The 22,992-nt window shown below is 41.1% G+C and overlaps 1 protein-coding gene across 1 annotated transcript in view; it reads left to right on the plus strand.

Annotated features, from left to right (window-relative positions):
• HSD17B3 (hydroxysteroid 17-beta dehydrogenase 3) overlaps window positions 1–22,992 on the plus strand; it is a 233,399-nt gene that overhangs the window by 183,250 nt on the left and 27,157 nt on the right. The window contains exons 4-10 of the mRNA XM_082401269.1: window positions 11,926–12,001; window positions 13,795–13,902; window positions 14,920–14,987; window positions 16,248–16,283; window positions 19,174–19,208; window positions 20,286–20,367; window positions 21,001–21,066. Of these exons, the coding sequence (XP_082257395.1) occupies window positions 11,926–12,001; window positions 13,795–13,902; window positions 14,920–14,987; window positions 16,248–16,283; window positions 19,174–19,208; window positions 20,286–20,367; window positions 21,001–21,066 (471 nt within the window). The remainder of the gene's footprint in view (window positions 1–11,925; window positions 12,002–13,794; window positions 13,903–14,919; window positions 14,988–16,247; window positions 16,284–19,173; window positions 19,209–20,285; window positions 20,368–21,000; window positions 21,067–22,992) is intronic.

The raw sequence follows: 22,992 nt of genomic DNA on the forward strand, positions 1-22,992 counted from the left end.
TACAACAGTTATTGTCTAAAGTTTTCTGCCTTGCTAGGCTGCCATTTTTTGGTTCTTTGGTTAGAGAGAGCAGGCTTTTATTTGGACTTTTTATGTCTGCATTGTTGGTGTTTCTGAATATCCAGCTTCTCCAGCAATAAGTCTGGGATATATGAGGCAAAAAGAAAACCCAGGAAACTCACCACCAGTTTCCTCAGATCTCAAGGCCCATAGCTGATCTTCTCATTATCTTTTGGAGTCTTCTTATATTTATTTTATGTATTATGTCCGGGTTGCATGTTTTATTTGCATTTCATGGTAGAAATAGGGACTTTTACTCCAACTTTCCAGTAGCCTATTCTATATTACATTTTAACCTAATCTGTATTTGTATTTAGAGTGGCAATAGTGACTTTGCCTCCTTTTAAAGGAATTTCAAGCATTATTGGAATCAGGTGAAAAAAATTGTGGAGAGGGATGGGCTGGAGGAGGAAGGACAAGAATGGGCCTGCTCTTCATGCCTCTGAAGCCTCTGCTTCACTCTGTATTTCACACCATTTCCATTCCTTTGGCACCTGAATTCAAGCCCTTTCTTTTATCTACTGCCACACAGAAGAAGCCCTGTCTTCCCTGGCATTCCCACCACCTGTTATAGATTAGCAGCAACGAGTACCTTCCTTGACCTAGGCCCTAACACACAGCAGAAGGAAAATGGTCTATTCATCACAGCAGCAGCCATTCTTCTTTAGCACAGTGCCTGGCAGGGAATTCTGGGAGAGGGCGTGCTTCTGGGGTTTAACTCCCTGAAGGGGGGTGGTGGCAAAACCCACGTATGGAGCCCGTCAGCCTGGACATTCTAGAAAGAAGATTGAGCCCTGCTCAAAAGGACAAAGGGAACATGCTGGCCCAGACAACCAAGTGTTCTCTGTGCCCCTCTCCTGGCTCAGACCACTTCACATGGAACCTTTAAAAAGTCTATGGATCTTGAGAGAAATGGCACAATTCAGGAGAGGCTGGAAGCACACAAGGCAGAGAGCATCCTTTGTGTTGAAAATGCAAATTGTTTTCCATTTAATGGACAATCTCCCCCTCGGGAGGCTAATGAAGTGAATTGTGAGACGAAGGTGCTTAATTCTTTAGCCATCCTTTGATAGATTCCCAGACTGAAAATGAGGGCTGGAGGTCGGGGTGGGGAATTTTCCAGGAGAGAAAGAGAAGACTTTATGATATCACTGGCCTTAAAATGGGACAGTTCTTATTTTTTTATCTTTTAATTTTCTATTTATTTTTAAAGTTTTAAGATAGACTTTATTTTTTAGAGCAATTTTAGATTGACCACAAAATCTTGCAGAAGGTACAGCGAGTTCCCATATACCCCTGTCTGCACACACACCCCAGAGTGGGAAGTTTGCTACAGTGAACATACACTGGCATGTCATTATCACCCAGAGTCCATAGTTTACCTTGGGGTTCACTCTTCTTGGTTTAGTTTTTCCGTGGTGGCTGTTTTTCAGAGGGAAGTGTGATACGGGCCCAGCTGAAGATGAGTTTCTCTTAGGGAACCTGCTTCCCACCTTCTCCTTTGCTCAGTCTGGTCTGAATGAAGCTTTCTTTACCTAAGGTCAGTCAAAATTGACACAAAAGTCTTTGAGACATTTTCTGTGGCTTGTTTCTTTTCCATAGCTGTGTTCCAGCCAAAATGTCTGAGTAAACTTCTTTGTATGTTATTTAAAAATATACTAGAAAATCAACTATTTAAAGGAACAACAGATGTAGAGTATCACCCCTAATTACATTCTATATATGTCTAGATATTGATTGATTGTCCTTTTACAAAGTGAAACCTCACTATATAGGTTCCAGGCTAGGGGTGGGACTTGTTATAATACTTTATGGCTGAAGATCAGCTGTTAGACTGAATATAATTTACTTTAAAATACTTCAGCATGCATAATATGATACGCACGTGAATCAGTTTTTTATTTTAAACAGCTTCTTGAGATATAATTCACGTACCATAAAATTCACCTGTTTTAAGTGTATGGTACAATGATTTTTTAGTAAATTAACCAAGGTGTTCACCATCTCCACCATCCAGTTTTAGCACATTTCCATCATCCTAATAAGATCCTAATGAGATCACTCACAACTGGTCACAGTTAATCCCCCATTCCCATCCCTAGTCCTAGGCTGCCACTAATCTTTTCTGAACATTTCATATGAATGCCACCACACAATATGTAGTCTTTTGTGCCTGACTTCCTTCATTTAGCACAGGATTTTTGAGGTTCATCCATGTTGTAGCATGTGTCAGTGATTCTTTCATTTTTATTGCAGAATAATATTCCATCATATGGATATACCACAATTTGTTTATTCATTTACTAGCTGATGAATGTTTGGGTTGTTCCCATTTTTCGGCTATATAATATGCTGCTATGAACATTCTTATGTGCTTTTTTTCATGGACATATGTTTCCATTTCTCTTTTTTTTTTGGCTGCATCGGGTCTTCGTTGCTGTGTGCGGGCTTTCTCTAGTTGCGGCAAGCGGGGGCTACTCTTTGTTGTGCACAGGCTTCTCATTGCTGTGGCTTCTCTTGTTGGGGAGCACGGGCTCTAGGCTCACGGGCTTCAGTAGTTGTGGCACACGGGCTCAGTAGTTGTGGTGCACGGGCTTAGTTGCTCCACGGCATGTGGGATCTTCCCAGACCAGGGCTCGAACCCATGTCCCCTGCATTGGCAGGCAGATTCTTAACCACTGTGCTACCAGGGAAGTCCCTCTGTTTCTCTTGGGTAGATTACCTAGGAATGGAATACACCACCACACCAAGAGGTGGTGTGTGTTGTGTTTCTTCTACTTGCCCCTCGGGATTCACCCTCTGCCTTTCTTTGCCCTGCTGTGTGCCCTAGGAGGCTGCCGTGCACCAAGGGCCTCAGATGGCTTCTGGTTTCAGTGGGGTTTGGTGGGGGTTGGGGGACACTGGCAACAGGTAAGAGAGAGAGAGGAGTGTGAGGTTGGGTTCCTTTCTGCTCTCTCCCTGTGGGCTGGCTGTATCCCTCTGCTGAAGGCCGCAGCTCTGTCAGGCAGCTCTCTCCACACTCTGGTTCTGGTAACTGTTCATCCCCCAACCGTTTCAGGTTCACAGGTGACAACAGCTCTGCCCTTAGTAGCTCCAGAGTCTCGTGGGTTCTCTACACATTAGTCACACTTTGTAAATCATCCTTTTATTAAACTCTCTTCTAGTTACCCAATTTGAGTGTGCTGTTTTTGCCAGGACCTTGGCTAAATCCAGGTTTTAGTTAATTTTTAAAGATGCTAAATTAGAGTTCATCAATATCTGTGCCTTAGCTAACTTAACTTTCATTAGAGGGTTTGCCCCTTAGCCTAAGAGATGTTATAAATAATTTTCCTGAGGAAGTGCCTTCCAAGATATGTGGATTAGCTAGAAATATTGTACACGCACTTCTGCCCTCCTATGAACAAGGATGTAATATCTGCTAGCATGGCAGAGTGGTGTTCTTGGCCTTGAACTGATTTGGCCCCATGTCCTGCTGATAGTGGAGGATTCTGTCACCTGACCCTGCTAGAAGTTTGACTGCACCCTGCCCCCAGAATATTATCATATCTACCTGGGATGAGCCTTCACAGAGTGCCTAAGGGACAGAGAGCTGGGACTCCACTGAGCTATAAGAATAGGTTCATGACTATTTTGATGCCAGCTTACTAATGAATGTTTCTGTTGGTAGGATTTGGTCTGAGTCTTGTTTGAATTTTATAACATACCATCTGCTGGCTGGTTGTTGGGGAGGAGATCTGTAGCCAAAATTTATCTCTAATTACTGGAGGCAACAAGAAAACCTAGTGATTATGAACAACCAAATAGGCTTAGGTCAGAGAAAGACATAATATTTAATGCCTGCCAGGGTTCCAGCCATTCAGGGTTCTAGTCAGCTCTGCCCAGTCCTTAGGAGCATGTGCAGCTGCTCTGGTCTGTACAAAAAGCAGCCCAGCTGGCCCCAATCAGCGCCAGCCCCTCTGGCCTCCCAGCTCATCTCAGCCCCAGCTAAGCACCATACAGCCCCGTACAGCATCTACTCACTTCACATCCCCAATTCTCTTTTAAAAAGCACTGTTACCGGGGCTTCCCTGATGGCGCAGTGGTTGGAAATCTGCCTGCCAATGCAGGGGACACGGGTTTGAGCCCTGGTCTGGGAAGATCCCACATGCCGCGGAGCAACTAGGCCCGTGAGCCACAATTGCTGAGCCTGCGCGTCTGGAGCCTGTGCTCCGCAACAAGAGAGGCCACGATGGTGAGAGGTCCGCGCACCGCGATGAAGAGTGGCCCCCACTTGCCGCAACTAGAGAAAACCCTTGCACAGAAACGAAGACCCAACACAGCCATAAAATAAAAATAAATAAATAAATAAAGTAATATATTTTTAAAAAAAGCACTGTTACCTAATTTTCTTGTATTTATTTAGCTTCCTTTAGCTTTTTTTAAAATTTTACTTTTAATTTTGAGATAATTATAGATTCATATGCAGTTGTAAGAAAGAATACAGAGAGATCCCATGTACCCTTTACCCAATCTTGCAAAGCTATTCTACAACATCACACTCAGGATATCAACATAGATACAGTCAAGATATAGAACATTTCCATTACCGCAAGGATCCCTTGTGTGGCCGTTTTATATACACTCCCACCCCCTCCTTCCTTCTTTACTCCCTCCCTCCCTTCCTTCCTTCCTTCCCTCCTTCTTTCTTTCATTATTTCTTTCTTGACATATAGTTGATTTACAATGTTGCGTTACTTTCTGCTGTTCAGCAAAATGATTCAGTTATACATATGTATACATTATTTTTATATTCTTTTCCATTATGGTTTATTACAGCATATTGTTTCCAGTTTTGGGCAATATTTATAAAGCTTCTATAAACATTTGTATATAAGTTTTGTGTGAATGTAAGATTATTTTTTCTGGAATAAATGCTCAGGAGTGCAGTTGCTGGCTGGTATGATAGTTGCATGTTTAGTTTTTTAAGAAACTGCTAAACTGTTTCCCAGATTGTTTGTACCATTCTCACCAGCATTGTATGTGTGGTCCATTTTCTTCACATCAGCATTTGGTGTTGCTATGTTTTATTTTAGCCATTCTGAGAGCTGTGTAGTAATATCTGATTGGGGTTTTAATTTGCACTTCCCTGATGGCTATGATATTTATGTATACACTTTTAATTCAAAGAAGTGTAAGGAAGAAAACAGCAAAAAGGCCATCATCTCTTTGCCCAGATAATTCCTGTTAAAGATAAAATAATACAGGTATAAAATTAGAAAACTCAAGCAGCACAGAAAAGCATACAAAGGGAAATAAAGGCCTCTCCTCCCTCACCCCTGCCCTTACCTGGCCCTTCTCTGTAAAGGTCACCAGTGTTCACAATGTCTTGAGATTCCTTTCAGAAAAGGTAAAGGAAAACCATGGCTATATTCATACTTACATGTTGACATGGATGTTGATAGTACAGAGTAACTTCAGCGTAACAATCCAGAGACTTTCCTGATTAATGGGTGGCTCTGTCCAGTTCCTTCTGTCTTGCTTCTTGTCTATCTTATAAGCCTTTGCGCTACTCTTCAAGGTTGGAGCCGGGTCATAAGCACGTCTGTGTCCTGCAGCCCACTGGCAGCACTCAGTCCTGTGGCCAGACATAGGGCAAGAAAGGCCAGGAGTGTCATCTAGTCACATGCCCAGGAAGAAGGAGAGGAATTTATAGTCTCCTAGCAGAATTTACACCTGTATGTTTAGTTTTTGCCCACATGAGCACAAATGGGATCCTGCTTCACATAACCATACACCCTCTTCTAAACTTTGCTTTGTTCATTAAATAATGTAATATGGAGGTCTTGCCACAGCAAAGGCACACAGATGGACTTCATTCTTTTTAATGGTTTCAGGGTTATCCTATCCCAGGGATGTACTATGTCTCTTTTATCGGCCTCTTAGGGATGGGCACTAAGGTTGCTTTTTGTTTTTGTAGTTACAAATAATGTTTCAAGACACACCCTTGAAGATAAACTTACACATATCCAAGCATACATCCCTATCAGTAAGCTTGCTGGCTCAATGGGTATGTGCATTTAAATACTGGGTACCATTGCCAGATTGTCCTCTATATGACTGAACCAATTTTAACCCATCTTATATTACTATAAATTTTAATATTTATATACATATATATTTAAACATTATAAAACTTACTTTTCATCACTTTAATATATATAAACATGCATTCTTGGCTATTAATGCCCACAGAATGCTAGAAGCAAAATATATGACTAAAGATTGTCTGTTTTAATTTCTCCATATCTGGGCAATTCTAGTGCCACCCCCAAGGTCTGGGATGGTATGGATGCTGCAATCTCCAGTGTGACAGACAAGGCAGTTAGAATGCTTCTCAAGACAGTGCTCCTGGCAGTTACAGGTAATGGCACAGTGTTGCCCCTTGGATTAAAATCCCTTGGCTCAGCCCAACCCAAGAAAAACCAACTGCTTTGCTCTATTCTTGAATATTATCATACATTTACTGTCAATATATGATGGTGTCTTATGCCATTTCAGCAAGGAAATTCTTCTTCCTAAAGTCTAAATTACTCTAGTCTAAATTACTCCAGCTGCACTCTAAGCTTATTCTCTTTCATCTTCCCTTAAATGAAAGCAGCAGCTTTTAATTATTTTTATGTTTCCTTGGATTCATTGCTTTGTTCCTGTGTGTCTTGACTTAAACCCTATACTTTCTGAACCAGGCTTTGAGTAACCTAAATTCATTGTAGTATGTCATGGTTGTGCGTGTGTGTGTGTGTGTGTGTGAGAGAGAGAGAGAGAGAGAGAGAGAGAGAGATGTACCAAACAAGAGTGTACCTAATATCTAAGTGCGTTTACAAAAAAAATTAAAATGAGTAAAGTGTCTCTTATCACCAAGCTTAAGAAATAGGGCATCACCAGCTTCCTTGAAGTTTGTCATATAGGCACATATGTCATGCCTTTGTGTTTCCCCTCCTCACTCCGACAGATGTAAGCACTATCATGAATGTTGTGTTAATAATTTCCTTACTTTAAAAAAAGTTGTTACACATGCGTGTATCCCTCAACAACATTTGGTTGCATCACTTGTTTTGAACTTAATGTAAATTGATTCATATGTCTTCTGTAATCTGCTTTGTACTGATCAATATTGTGCTTTTGAAATTCATCCATGCTGATGTGTATAGAACATGGTTCATTCATTTTCAGTATTGTATAGTATTCCATTATATAAATTGACCCAATTTAGTTATCCATAGTAATTTAATTCACAATGGCAACAGATAAACATAGGATATTGGTGGCAGGAACAGCTAAGTTTCCCCCCAAATCCCTATTCTTCCACTGTAAAAAGTTGTAGCTGGTAAGTGGCTATCCATCCAGGGAACTTCCCAGATTCCCTTACGTATAGCTGGGGCTATGTGACATTTTACCAATGAAATCAGGCAGAAATGATGTGTGTCATTTCTTGGTCAAGGTGGTTGAGGGAGGGGATATATCTTCTCTACCCTCTTTAGATCCTTACACTGGCTGGATATCAACAGCCAGGGCAATCTTAGAAACCTAGTGTTGAAGGTGGCAATGCCTTTCTCAGCTATGGGTCCTGAAGGACTATGTGGAATAGAGTCTGTTATATAAGACAAAAAACAGACTTCATTGCGTGAAGCCACTGAAATTTCGGCGTTATTTGTTACAGCAGCTTAAGTTATCCCAACCAATGCAAACTAACAAGAAATGTCCAAGATTTACATGAAGAAACTTCTAAAAGTTTTAGAAGAATGCATAAGATCTGAATAAATAGCATATTACGGATGAGATAACTGATACTGCAAAGATGCAACTTTCCCCTTAAATATCTCTAATTTCAATATAAAATGTTAAAAAATATAATCTTATCATTTACTTGGAAAATTAAACTAAGAAGATAACACAAGAACATTTTGAAAGAAAATAATAAATCATAGGGACTTCCTCTATGAGACACCAGATATCAAAGCCTATTATACGATTATCAGAAGTGGCACTGGCACAGAAGTTAACAAATAGGCCAGTGGAACTGAACAGATAGCTTAGAGACAGATCCACGTACATATGAGAATTTGGCATAAGCATTTCACATCAGGAAAAGATGGACAAATAGAAAAATGTTGCCAAGACAATGAGCCACCCATTTTGAAAAAAATAATGCTAGATGATTTCAACCTCACACTATTCTCAAAAATAAACAACAACAACAAAAATAAACAAACTACAAGGGTTACAGGAAAATGTATTTATATCCTTGAAGTTAGGGAAAATCATAAAGGAAATTCTAAAAAAAAATAAGGAAAATATTCACAAACTTGGTAACATTAAAATTAATATTATGTAATGTATGGAAAGGGCACCATAATCAAAGGAGAAAATAATTACTGCATATATAGTAGGCAAATAATTAATACCAAGAATATGTAAAAATAAAGCTCCTACAAACTTATAAGAAAATGACAACCCAACAGGAGAATGGGCAACGGGTATATTCTAGTTATATCCAGACAAAACTATAATTCAGAGAGATACATGTACCTCTATGTTCATAGCAGCACTATTCACAATAGCCAAGACATGGAAACAACCTGAATGTCCATCGACAGATGAAGGATAAAGAAGGTGTGGTACATATATACAATGGAATACTACACAGCCATAAAAAAGAACAAAATAATGCCATTTGCAGCAACATGGATGTGAGTAGAGTTGCAACATACTAAGTGAAGTAAGTCAGAAAACAACAAATATCATACAATATCACTTGTATGTGGAATCTAAAATATGACACAATGAACTTATCTATGAAACAGAAACAGAATCACGGATGTAGAGAACAGACCTGTGGTTGCCAAGGGGGAGGGGGTTAGGGGAGGGATGGATTGGGAGGTTGGGGTTAGCAGATGTATGCTTTTATATACAGAATGGATAAACAAGGTCCTGCTGTATAGTACAGAGAACTATATTCAATATTCTATGATATGTACCATGTCTTCTTTATCCATTCCTCTGTCAATGGGCATATATACAATGGAATATTACTCAACCATAAAAAAGAATAAAATAGTGCCATTTGCAGCAACATGGATGGACCTAGAGATTGTCATACTGAGTGAAGTAAGTCTGACAGAGAAAGACAAATATCATATGATATTGCTTATATGTGGAATCTAAAAAAAATGGTACAAATGGACTTATTTACGAAACAGAAATAGAGTCACAGATGTAGAAAACAAACTTACGGCTACCAGGGGAGAAAGGAGGGTAGGAAGGGATAAACTGGGAGATTGGGATTGACATACACACATTACTATATATAAGATAGATAACTAATAACGACCTACTGTATAGCACAGGGAACTCTACTCAATACTCTGTAATGACCTATATGGAAAAATAATCTAAAAAAATAGTGGATATATATATGTATATGTATAACTGATTCACTTGCTGTACAGCAGAAACTAACACAACATTGTAAATCAACTATACTCCAATAAAAATTTAAAAAAATAAATAAACAAACTGGGAAAATTAAAAACAGAAGATGCACTTAAAGGTTCATTGATGATGGATGAATAAACAAAATGTGGTGTATGCATACAATGCAGTATTATTCAGCCTTGAAAAGGAAGGACATTCTGACACATGTTACAACGTGGATGAACCTTGAGGACATTATGCTTAGTGAAATAAACCAGTCACAAAAAGAGAAAAACAACAAACAAATGAGCAAAATATTCTATGATAAACCATAATGGAAAAGAATATAAAAAAGAATTTATATATGTATAACTGAATCACTTTGCTGTAAAGCAGAAATTAGCACAATGTTGTAAATCAACTATACTTCAACAAAAAATTTAATAAAAAGGGTATATGCTGGTAATTCACATATAAACATACAAAAAAAATTCAGTCCCACTGATAGTTGGAAAAGTGCAAAGCAAAACAGTAAAGTGATGTAATTTCTTGACTTTTAGGTTGAAAAATTTGCTAATATAAAATATGGGCCAGAGTGTGGAGAAGTAGAAACTGTATTTTTGATGGTACAGTTTTAAGGGAGGATATTTTGCCAATACTGTGAAAATTTAAAAAGCATGTACCTTTTAACACAGCATTTCCACTTCTCCTTGGCTATCTACTCTAGGAATTAATTCACTTGTATATACAAAGAGCAGTATTGAAGGGTTTTCACTGTAGCAATATTGGTAATAGGAAAACTTCAAAACAACTTAAATGCTCACCCAAAAGTGAACTATGAAGCAATAAAAATGTGGCTCAGCGTGGACTGACGTAGAAATAGATACAATACTTAGAGATAAGACACATCTTTAAGTTAAAAAGACAAGCTTATAATGCCATTTATAAAGTGTGAAAAGAAAGAAATCCCACAGAACAAACTTCTATTTCTGTATGTACTTATAGATGCATGTAGATGCAGAGAGAAAGTTAGAAAGGAGGATCAACACCAAACTAAAGACAGCGGGAGCCTAGTGGTGGTGGGGAAATGGAACCGTGGGGGTGGCTTAGTGACACCTTTTACAGTGAGAATGTGCTTGTGTATTTAATAGTATAATTTAATAAATCAAAATAGAAAAAGATGTAAATGCTGAGGCTTCAACTCCAGAGATTCTTAATTGGATGGTTGTGGTGGGAATTGGTGTTTATTTTTGATGTCTTCCTGAATGATTCTGATACCACAGGTTTGAATATTGGCTATTGGAGACCATAGAGTAAAGTCTTCAATTCAGCTTCTTATGTGTTTTCTATAATATAACTCCTTGTTAAAATCTGGCATAGTGCTTGTTTTGGCAGCATATACACTAAAACTGAAGCGATACAGTGAAGATTAGCACGGGCCCTGTGTGAGGATGACACACTAATTGTGAAACATTACATAATTGTGAAACATTCCATATAGGTAACTTTTATGTCATGTGTATTTTACCACAATTTAAAAATATAACAGTTTCATTTAATTAAAACCATAGAGAAGGATTTCAATTAACTGGGCCCTTTGTCACTAACTCAAATGTTGTCTGTCTCTGTTTAAATGAACATTGGTTTTTCCACTTGTCTTCAGGCAAAGCTCTATCTTTTCTCACCTGTAGCATTTTTAGGTATGAGGAGTCTGGGCCTGTCCATGACCACCCAGCACACTGCATTTACCTGTCTCCTATGTTATGCTCAAGCACACCACTTCTGCACACTGTCGCTCAGCCCCCATGAGTCGAAGCAGTGTCCAATCTGAAGAGAGTTCCTTCTGATCTCAGGGAAGCATCTGTTTACCCTCCAGTTTCCTATTCCATTTTCTGTCCTGTTGGGAGCCAGAAAACAGAAAGAAAGGGCTCAGGCCCACGACTGTGCCCAAGTGAAGAGAACCACAGGAAGAACGTTCTTGTGAATAGGAGGCAGCTCACAAGTCGCTGCAGAAATATTGTTTTTTATTATGGGATGCTACTCTAGACCCTGTTACATAAATTATAGTATAAAATCCTCCAAATTCTGAATTCCACCACACCTCTGATCATAGGTGCTTTAGATAGGAGGGCATTCAGATTGTGGATCTGTACAAAAAAGCACTTAGAATAATAGTTCCTGGCACATAATAAACACATGCAAATAGACTACTGTTATGTTACATTTAGCCTGGCCCAGTGTGGCTGTTTTACTCATAGCCCAGAAACCTTTATCACATTCTGCATATTTAAACTCAGGAGAAGCAAGCACATCACACTGTGACCAACTGGGTGATGCCCCAACTCACCTTTAATGTAACAAGCCTTCCCTGTCTGCTTATCATCACCTTTTTCGTTTTCCCGTCCCTACCCTCAGTTAGCAAGACAGGGACTCAATGTCGTGCTTATCAGCCGGACACCGGAAAAACTACAGGCCATTGCTGCGGAGATTGGTGAGTGACCCCAAGAAATAAGGGAGATGTTTGTGGAGCCCACCAGCCAAGTCTGCTCCTGTCCTGCCCATAGAGACATCTGTCAGCATCCCTACGTCTGCTGTCTGGAGGCTGGGGTACCAGCCTCCTTAGGGGATCCCAGTTTACAAAGTTAAGTGCAGGATATAAGTGGCTTTAGTTCACTTCAGTTTAGTTCACCAGGGGTTCTTCAGGCTGCATGAAGCAGGGGCAGACTCACCCCACAAATAGGTCTACTCTCTTCTTTGGTCTAGCGTCTCCATATCTAGAATCAGACTCCCTCATCCAGAGGCCTCAGCTGTCTGATTGCTTCCGCTACTCCCTTCAAAAGCAGAATCTATGTTTGGGACTTCACTTCCCTATGTCTATGCTGTGCTCCTTGCAGTAGGGTGAGGGACAATGCTTACTGCTAGTTGTTAGATTAAAAAAAAAAGATTTGATCCAGGGCTGCCATGTATGGTTTTGAAGGTTGTACACTATACAACCCCAAGAGACAGCATTTATATTATAAAGCTTTATTATTATGATCCACTCTGACGTGTTCTTACTTAATAATGATCATCATATCCCTTTCTGGGCATTTGCATTTTAATAATAATTACTAATTTAGTAATTAATAAATTCCTTAACTCAAAGGAATGAGTCTTCAACTATGAAGACTCGTGAAGATGAAGACCATAGCAGGCTGTCTGGGGGAGAGCCTTATTTCCCTGGAGAGAATTTGGGCTAAGAGAAGGCCGTGGGAGGTGTGGGGTTGAGCAGTCACAACGAGGAGGCTCAGTGCCCTTGAACCAGTGAATTCTGCTTTTGTTTTCTGTCTGGATATCAGAAATAACTTTGACCCAGGACTAGGACATTCTTCAGTGTTTCCCTTACAGTGCTAAAGTGTACTTTTTATCATCCTTTTGAAAAGCAAGTAGTGTCTTTGAACTGCCCCCAAACTTTGCCTTAAGATCACTTGCCCCAGAAATATTGGGTCTAATTCCAAAGCTAAGCAGGCAGCAGCTGGTGAAATCTGCCTGTTGCTTTTATATCTAAGAAAGAGCTCCTGCACAAGGCAAGTTCACATAAAACAGTGGAAAGAGGATTGAACTTGGAGGGAGCAGAGTTTGGGTGCCCTTGGTCAAGCTAGTAAGCTTCTCTGAGCCTTAATTTTCTCCTCTGAAAAATGGAGAAAATGCCTACTTTACAAGGTTGTTGAGAGGATTAAAAAATATATTGTGCATGTAAATGTTTTATAAATGCTAAAGTGTTGGACAAATACAAAGGGTTTCTGAGTGTATGTGACGAGGACCTGACACTCACTGGGCAGAGGCATTGCACTTTGCTCTTACAGCCCTTAGTCCAGGGGTCTGAAACTTGAGCATGCACCACAGTCACCCCGAGCACATGTGAAAACAGATTACCAGGCCAACTCCCAGGGTTTCCCGGTTCAGTAGGTCTGGGGTGGAGCCTGAGATTTTGTGTTTCTAACAAGTTCTCAGTGATGCTGATGCTGTGGTCTGTGGACCTTGCTTTGAGAACCACTGCATTAAATCTGTTATAATGTCTTTACTTGTCACTGTAGTGACTCTTAGAATCACACAGAAACCATCATTCACAAATCTTTTAACACATCCCAGCATTTATCCGAGGCTATTTCTTGTTTCTAATTAAGGTGATGGGCTTGTGCTCTTAAGCGTCTGTTCAGGTAGTACAGGAGCATTGGGAGAACATGGGCAAGGGGGGGATTTGGACTCCTGTTCATTAAAAAATAACTGTTGTCTCTAATGCAGAGTGGACGATAGGAAGTAGTGTGAAGATTATACAAGCAGATTTTACCAAAGATGACATCTATGAGTATATTAAAGAAAAACTTAAAGACTTAGAAATTGGAATTTTAGGTAAGTGAATTACAAAATGCAAAGCTTGTTGTAATAAATCAGTGAAACAATTATCTTAGTGATACTTGATTATTCAATAGTAGCTTAAACTTAACCCATGACTGTAAGCTGTAGCATTAAACCAAATATTAAAGTTCAGTTCTTCAAGAGGAATTACTGGATTAACAAATTTGTATATGACTTTGGAATGTAGCAAATCTACATATTTCAATCTTCCCAACCATACTTCCTAGTATTAAAATATTTTTCTTTCACTGAACTGATATTGACATTTGGCAGGAAGAGGGAAACTTTGGCCTAAAGGAATTAGTTTAGCAAACAAACATCGCTGCAATTGATCCATGAAATAGTGAGTCAGTGTGGTTATCTGAGGACTGACTTTCTCATTTGGGAAATGAGATACAATTTTTTTCTGAGATAATTTATAGACAATCTGTTTTGTAACCACATCACAGTACAGTGTTCATATTGTACATAGATAGAAGATTCTGATTTCTAGAATAATTACATTTTTACTAATAAAAGTGTAAAACGTGTTGCAGGAAAACTGGAAAGAACAGATGAGCATGTAAAAGAGCTATGAATTTCTTGAAGTCCTGACAGCCTGAGATAGCATCTTGGTATATATCCTTCCAGATACATACACACATATTTTCAAAATCAGGATTAAACTTACGTACTGTTTTGCAACATTAAAAAAAAAATCATACATCACTAGTGTTCTCCCAGGTTTTTAAAACTCTGAGCAGTCATAGATTTGAATGACTCCATTGCATCCCACCACCATGATTCATTTTATGTGCATTGTATTATAGGACCACAATTTCTTTCTCTCCAGTTTCCTCACTGTTATCAAATGATGTTGCAACAAACAACCTTGTATATAAATCTTTTGTACATGTTTCCTTGGAAAACTTCCCAAGAATTCCTGGGTGGAGTATGACCATTTTTAAGGCTTTCAATAGACATTTGCCATGGGCTCTTCTGACATCTTTATGTTTTGCCTCTTTTGGTCAGTCAACAATGTCGGCATGCTTCCAAACCTTCTCCCGCGTCATTTCCTTAACACACCGGATGACATCCAGGTAGGCCTATACTCTTCTGTGGATGTTTTCCTCTCACGTGGCCCTGAGCCCCCTGGCTGGGTAATCACCAGGGCCGGGAGGGGGTAATGGGATTGTATTCTGTATTCCAGGTGGATGACTGGAGGTCTCCCTTTCTTTTCGCCTGAGTACTTGATACACAGTCAAGGGTACCGCTGTTCATGACTATCTCTAGGATAAGGACATCTTCCCTCTTCTCCACACACCAAAATTTACCTATGCCAGTCTTTCGGGGCTCTGCACTTTGCTTTCTAAGGGGGTAATTCTGCCTAACAAATTCATAGCTGTGGATTCAGTGGGAGAAGGCCAGCTCTTTGGCTTTCTTTGTCTTCCCAGGTAATAAGATTCGTTCCACTTTCAGTGTGAGAGAATGCCCTCGCACAGACTCTGTGGTTGGGGTTGTTGTGAGTTCAGCCAGCTTGACTCGGACCCATGACTGCCCTTGCTGGCCATGAGCAAATTTACTACACATTTAACAGTCTTTGAAGGCACTATATTTCGACACTTCCCCAAGCCCTGACCTTTGAAGTCGTGGGGTTATAACAATTCTGAACAGGCTAGCATGCTTCTATTCCCCGATCCCGAAGTATTCGTAAGGTTCTGTGTAGGCCCCACGTCTACTGCGGGGACAAATAATGCCAGATTGCTCGGACCCTGCTGAACATCCTCACCGGCCACACGTCTAACTCCATGGTCCCTGTTTCCGGCACAAGCTGGTGTCTCTCCATTAAGCAGGTTCCGTTCTTGCTTCTCTTTTTTTATGTCTGCATTTGTACTTGTCTATATGTCTGACCCTCTTTTCCTCTCTGTCTGTCTTGGGTGATTCTAGCAGTTTCTTTGACTGCCCTCTGTAGCCCGGAACCTGTATACCTTGTGTAATACAACCATTCACCTTTCTAATCTCTATGCTATTGTCTTCTAGACCACATATACTAACCTCCCTTCCTTCAGCTGGAAATTAACCATCTCCCTTTGAAAAACTGTTTCCGTATTCCTGCCGAAATTTTCAAGGAAACTCTTAATTGACTTCTATTCGAGATCACATTCTTATAGAATCATAATGTGGGTGTCAGATGTTTCCCCATTCTAGTGCATTCTGAATATCAACTAGGAGCCTAATTTGCAGGCTGAGGCAACCAATCAGACACACTTGCCCACTTCATGGTTGTTTAGCACTGAATACTTTTCAAGAGAATTTCTCAAATGATCCGGCTGATTCATGATTGTGATTATTTATTACAGAGCCTCATCCACTGTAACATCACCTCGGTAGTGAAGGTATGTGATCAATGTAAGTGCTCAGCGCATTAAAATGTAGTAGCTGTTGGATTTGGCAACTCAGGAGAATTGGCCCCTTCCCTGTAGATGCAGAATTCTTTAAAATTGAACTGTACTTTAAAATTGAACTGAGAGACCATGTAGTAGCCTTTTAATTGTCTTGTCTGTTTTCATCAAGAAAATACAGTGGATTCATTCTCCCTAGCATATGAATCCTTTTTCTGCATTCAGTTTTGTCATATGTCAGAACATATTAGGCCTGATGATGATGAAACTTATTCAGGATTCCAAAGCAACTTAAAAAAAATTAGTATCTTCTTGTGATTTTAGTCTTTGTAAATAGAGGAAAGCTCACTCAGTTTGGAAAAAGGACAGAGGGTGTGGCTTGGATTTTATAGACTCTTGTTGTTCAAAAACTATTTGTTGAAGTGAAGTTCAAGTTCATATGTATTCTGATCCCAGATCAGTTACTAGTTAATTGGACAGCACTGGGCATGCTATTTAGCCCCTTTGAACTTCAGATTCTTCATCTGCTATTAAAAGAGTATTGAACTAATTGATGTGTCAGGTGCCATTCAGCACTCAGGTCCTTTTATTAGAATTAACTGCATACGCATTTATAGGCATGAGTACCACAAAGCTATCCTATGCTGTGTCTTTGTGTGAATAAGAAAAAGGGAGACAAATTGTCTGGGCAGACAATTTGGAGAAAGGTGCTGCTTAAGAGTGGACATAGCCCCATGCTTGGTGAGTAGATGATGCTTTTGTGTGAACACAATATTTCCCTTCCCTCTGAATGATGAGAGCCCTCTAAATGGCTTGTGAGTGAACCCTGGGCTTTCAGCCCACACTCACCCCCACAGCTGGGCACCTTGCTCGGTACACAAAATTCACAGCTGTGCCTGGCAGCCCTCATAAGCACTCTGGCTGGTCCAATGGAACTTCAGCAATGAATCAGGTATGACTGATTTCATGGAACTGGGACCCTTATTGGGGAGCGGCAGGGGGCTGTCTCGTCTTCACAGCATGGACTGGCGGGGAGAACTGGTTTCCCAGAGGAAAATAGGTTCCTATCAACATAAAAAGGGGGGATGGATGCTGAACAGACCAAAAAAATTTTTTTTTCATGTGGCTGCAGTTGAGCTGACAAAAATTATTTTCACCATTGGTTGTTTTTTTTTTTTTTTGTAAGTATACTGGTATTTTATAGTTTCCTGCTCAGTTTTTATTGGTACATACATTCTTTTTATGCTGAGCAATCAATGGCTTTTTAAAATCCCCAGCTGATGTAATTGAAGGTTTTATATGTTCCACTGTTGTCTGCAGCCTTACCACTAAAATCTTTCACATTAATGGATACATTGATCTTTCATTCTTGGTCCATTTGATCACAGGGTTTCCCAAATGTATTTGACAACCCTCTGACTCTTTTAGCAGAGAAATGCTTTGATTTTCAAAAAAATTATTTTATATCTTGGTAGACACTAACTTCCTTAAGTAACAAAGAAAACAAATTGAAGTTTAGCTTCTAAGTCTGCAATGCCCAAGTTGGCCACGCTGGTTGGAAGCATGACTAGTATCACTTAATTATTCCAAAGGAACCATCTGGAAACACTAGAGTTCTCTATCAAAGGCAGAGATGGGAGAATGAGTTTGAGGGCAAAGGGAACGTGGGATAAGAGACTAAATACTGGAACCTTTGAGACAGGGACCCACAAAGTCCAGTGTTGTGTCTCTGATTGGGATCATTCACCCAGTCAGGCTTTTGGGAGACTGAGAAATGCTGTCCAACAATGCTCCAATTATATCCTTAATGAAGTTGGGAGAAGCAAGGAAAGGGTGTTGACATGATCTAGTCCTCATCCTTCTCTCACCTCCCTCAAAATCCAGGGTTTCAGAAGGCAGTCCAGTCTAGGAAGCCCTCACCACTCCCACCCCTGCCGCTTCTCCAGAGCAGTGAAAACATTATCTGGAGGCTCCCAGGGATGAGCTTAGGGGCCTTCCTAGGAAATGCAGGGCCCCAGACAGCATGAAAAATTAAGCAAACTTGTCTTCTGGTCCCCAGTGTCCTCTATTTCTCTGCCTCTCTCCATCTGTTTGGATCCTCTCTGTCTCAAACCTGCTCCCAAGACAGAGCCTGATTCCACTCAATTGTACTTTCAAGAACATTTCAGTCCATGGGTTTGCCTCTTTCTTAATTCTTAAAATGGATGCCTTAAAATTATGACATGAAAATCTTTCTTAATGAAATATTTAAGCTCCAGAACTGGCAGGGAAGACTTCTTCCAGGGACAGTAGGTTGGGGTGGGGAAGGGATTTTTCAATGCTGTTGTAATTCCAACAGGCCAGCAGACATGTTGTGTCTAGGGAGCTACTTCACAGACCACCTGCAGGCTGCCAATGAGGCTGCTGTTGAATTGAAGAGATGTCCTTCTCCATCTCATACCTTGTATGTGAGACACTCATGGACACTTGTTAGGTTTCCTGACAGTCCCCTAATTCTAACTCTTGTGTGAGTTTTGTAATGGCCAAACTACTTTTGCCTCTCTCCCAGAATGAAGAGTATCTGGGGAACCTCAGTGTTGGTCCCACAGACATAAGCCAATTTCCATAGTTTTTCACTCCCTTCATTTTCCAGGAAGACTTCAGTTTTATGAAGAAGAAACCAGAGGCCTCTGAACTGTTTGCCATTTGTCTAAGTTGCCTTTTATGGGTTCCAGCCAGACTCTAGTGTTGTCAGAATTACCTCCAGTGAGTGTCAGCAGATTTTCAAGGCCATCTGAGAAGATGAAGCTCTTTCTCGTTTCCTCCAACACCTACTTCCTAAGTCCCCACGGCACATTGCTACATAGTTCCTTTGTCAGGGCTTAACTTTGCCCTTCTCTTATAGATGACACAGCTGATTCTGAAACACATGGAATCAAGGTAAGGTCTTTCCTTGGAAAAGCCATGGTCTGCCTGGCCTGGCAATCAGCTGACTTGGGGACCAGGGGGATATGGTTCATCTGCTGCTGCTTTAACAAATGATAAAACTATGATGAAAGGACATGGAGATTATGGTTGGACCAGGCCAGCTTTGCAAGCAGATAAGCATATTTGCAGGTCAAATGTAGCATATACTGGAGGGAGGAAGAGAACAGCAGTTTCAGCAGACATTGTGTTAAAAAAATTAACTCACAGTGAGTGTAAAAGACACTTCAGAAGTTGGCCTGAGACCAAGATCATCTCTTTGTTATTATGCATTTCAGCTCTTGTCAGAATGAATACTCCAGTTTTGGGGTAAAAATCACCACCCCATCAGTGTCTCTATTTATTCCATGTTTTAAATTACCCTATTACAATGCCCATTTGGGAGCTGGTTTTTCTCAGGTGGTATTCACTAAAAGCAAATCGTTAATAGTTTTATCTTCCCTAGAGAAAGAAGGGGCTTGGCCTTGTATTCCAATTTTCAGTTTCTTGATTTTTCTGGATTGAATCCATCTAGTTGGGAAGGATTAAGGATATTGAATTTCAAAAGGGTAAGTAAGAACCCCAGAGACTTATGTAGGAGTGCCTGTGTGAGCAGATGATGGACTGTCAAATTCCACCCAAGACAGGATTCTGCATATGACATCTGTCCTGTTGTGGGTCATCTTTATGAGTCAGAAGGGAACTTGAGCTCATATGGTCACATTTGAGAGAGAAGGATCACTTCCCCCTTGAGTCTTGTCTGAGCTGAGTTGGTTCTCTGCATTTTGGTGGTGGATCTTTGCTGTAGCAGAGCCCCTGTTTCCAGTCACAAGCTCTTGAAGTCAACTGACCGCCGAGTGGCATCACTGTGTGGTGTAGTTCATGATTGAGGTGAAGTTCCACTGACAGTTCTTGGAAGCAGAACACTTAGCACACATGGAAACCTAGAGAGGGTGGAAGTTTCCCAGCATTCACATGAGCCCCTTTATTTTCTTCCTTCTCAAGGTGTAATCAGGCAGCAAAACTATTGAAACTTTGTTTCTTGCCTTTTAGGCGGAAAGGTCTCATCTTGAACATATCTTCTGGGGTGGCCCTCTTTCCCTGGCCTCTGTACTCCACATATTCGGCTTCTAAGGTGAGTGACAGATGTAGTCCAAGCCTCCTTCTCCTTCTTCCTTTTGTTTTTCCCATTTAGCATTTTCCTTTGGATCATCTGGCAAGGCGATGGACTGATTTGCCTAGAGGCACTCTTCTGGGTACAGGGAGGAGCGAGTCAGCCAGTATCTGGGTGCAAATTAGAAAAAGATGCTGCCCCTGGGCTGATGAAGCCTCTCAGCAGCACAGCCGGGCAAGCGCAGCCCCCATGGAATTCCAGCTCCCACTCACTTCCTTGCCTGGGAGCCCTGTGCTCCTCTGGCCAGCAAGTAACATTGTAGTTTCCTTCCATCCCAGAGGCCTCACCAGGTGTCCTCTTGCCCTAGCCATAAAACAAATCTTTGGAACTGTGGGTGCTCTAGACAAGGCAGAGCTCCCCCCGGGTAGCGTATCTATATGCAGTGGCCCTAGGTATGTATTTATTACAAAACGTATGTTCCTTCTCATTGCGGGAGCTCTTCCCAGACCAAGAAATGAAGTTCTAACTCCCATCAAGACAAACTGCTGCATTTTAAGGTGAAGAAGATAAGCTCCCTGTGGTGTCCTTTGAAATCTGAGTGAATTGGCTCTGACAGAGAATGAAGTCCTTAGGTGTTTCTCCTTCTTGCTCCAGGCTTTTGTGTGCACATTTTCCAAGGCACTGCAAGCAGAATATAAAGAGAAAGGAATCATTATCCAGGTGAGGTCAACAGTTCTGAGTCCTTGGGAATGGGAACTCTGGATCCCCATGGAGCCTGGGCCACTGCTTCCTGCAGGACAGGTTGTGCATGTGTGACCAGGAGAGAGGGTCTGGATGACACCATGTGAATCCCTATGACCATAGAGGTGGCAGCGGAGCCACCGTGGTTCTGCCTGCTGCTGCCCTCACCATGCCCTGGGTGCTGGAGAAGGAAATGGGGTGGGATGAGTGAGTGCTCAGAAATGCTTGCTACCCAATGCTGCATCAGGACAGAAATAGGGTCTTGTCTAAGCATCCTTTACTCTCCGACCTAGATAGAGGAGACACGCTCATGTGGGAGGAATTGTGGAGAAGGAACAAAAGAAAACTGGGCACTTGGTCAATGTTGGAAAAGGGGAGAGGGTGCTTCACTTGGGGGCTGTTCACCTGTGATGGAACACAGAGATCTCCACACTCTGGTTCTTGAGCACTTGGGGAAGAGATGCTCTGCTCTCCATTTCCCCTACAATGACAGAGTGGTCACGGAGTTGACCTTGTCCTAACTGTAAACAAAGCTGGGTTGTCACTGCTGTCTGTAGGCTGAGCAATATGATGTGCTTCCTTCAGCAACACAATTAACTCTTAAGTGGTTTCTGGAACCTGGAATAAACAGTTTACGGTTAATTGTTTGGGAAGAAGTTCGATGACATACTATTAGGAATGAAAAGGGCACACTCAGTTATATTTTTAAAATTACTACTGCACATACTGATTTTCAATTAAAATACCCAGGTGAGAGTATCCCAATATAAATTAACCAGCTATAGCATGAAGCTTATTCAACAGGCAGATATGAGTTAATAGTAGGAGCTTTGTAAATAACATCATCTTCCCAGTTGTAGTGAGTGATTGTAACAGGCTTGTCACTAGACTACAGTCCCATTCTCTGCCCTGCTGAACTAAAGTCTCACCTATCAGAGATTATTCCCTTCTATCCATTCTCCAGCTCCCAGCTGAGGACGGATTCCTTTTGCAACAGCTCTACCTTATATATGCTAAGTTTTCTGCAGTAAAAAATAATCCCTAAAATCTCATTGGCTTAAAACCACAAAGATTTATTTCTCATTCATGCTACACATTCACTGTGAACTGTCAGAGGGGATTAGCTCACTGTAGTGACGCAGGGACCCAGGCTGATGGAGCAGCCGCCATCTTGGATATTGTCAGTTGACATGTCAAAGAAAAAGTGGTAGGAGTTCAAGAGACTTGCTTTGATAATTAGGGGCTCTGACAACTACTGAGCCTGTACTTTAGAGCCCACGAGCCACAACTACTGAAGCCCGCATGCTGCAACTACTGAAGCCCACGCACCTAGAGCCCATGCTCCACAACAAAGAGAAGCCACCGCAATGAGAAGCCCGTGCACTGCAATGAAGAATAGCCCCCGTTCGCTGCAACTAGCGAAAGCCTGTGCACAGCAACAAAGACCCAATGGAGCCAAAAAAAAAAAAAAAAAAAAAAAGAATAAAGATAATTAAGGGCTCTGGCTCAGAAAAGTCACATGTCACTTTTGCTCATACTCATTGGTCAGGTCTGGTCACATGGTCCCACCCAACCATAGGGACCCAGGAAGTGCAATTCTATCATGTGTCTGGAAGAAAGAAGAACTAGAAATATTTGGTGAACAACACTAAATATTAGTGTTGAGTATCAAGTCTTAGCATCATCTCGATCTTGATAGTTGTGGGCCAGAGATGCTGTAGCTGCTAAGTTAGTGGGTTCTGCGGGGCAGAAGGTGTGAGAGGAGGTGAGGAAGGGGGAGGGAGCCCCTTCCCTCATGCAGAAGCCTTGGAGCTGCTCCAAGTCCTGGAAAAGACACTGTGACATTCTGAAAACCAACTGGTCTCTCCAAACACGCATGTAATTGGTGCTCAGTAAGTATTTGTA

This window comes from Balaenoptera borealis (assembly GCF_965194805.1).
Source record: "Balaenoptera borealis genome assembly, chromosome: 8".
Lineage (NCBI taxonomy): Eukaryota > Metazoa > Chordata > Mammalia > Artiodactyla > Balaenopteridae > Balaenoptera > Balaenoptera borealis.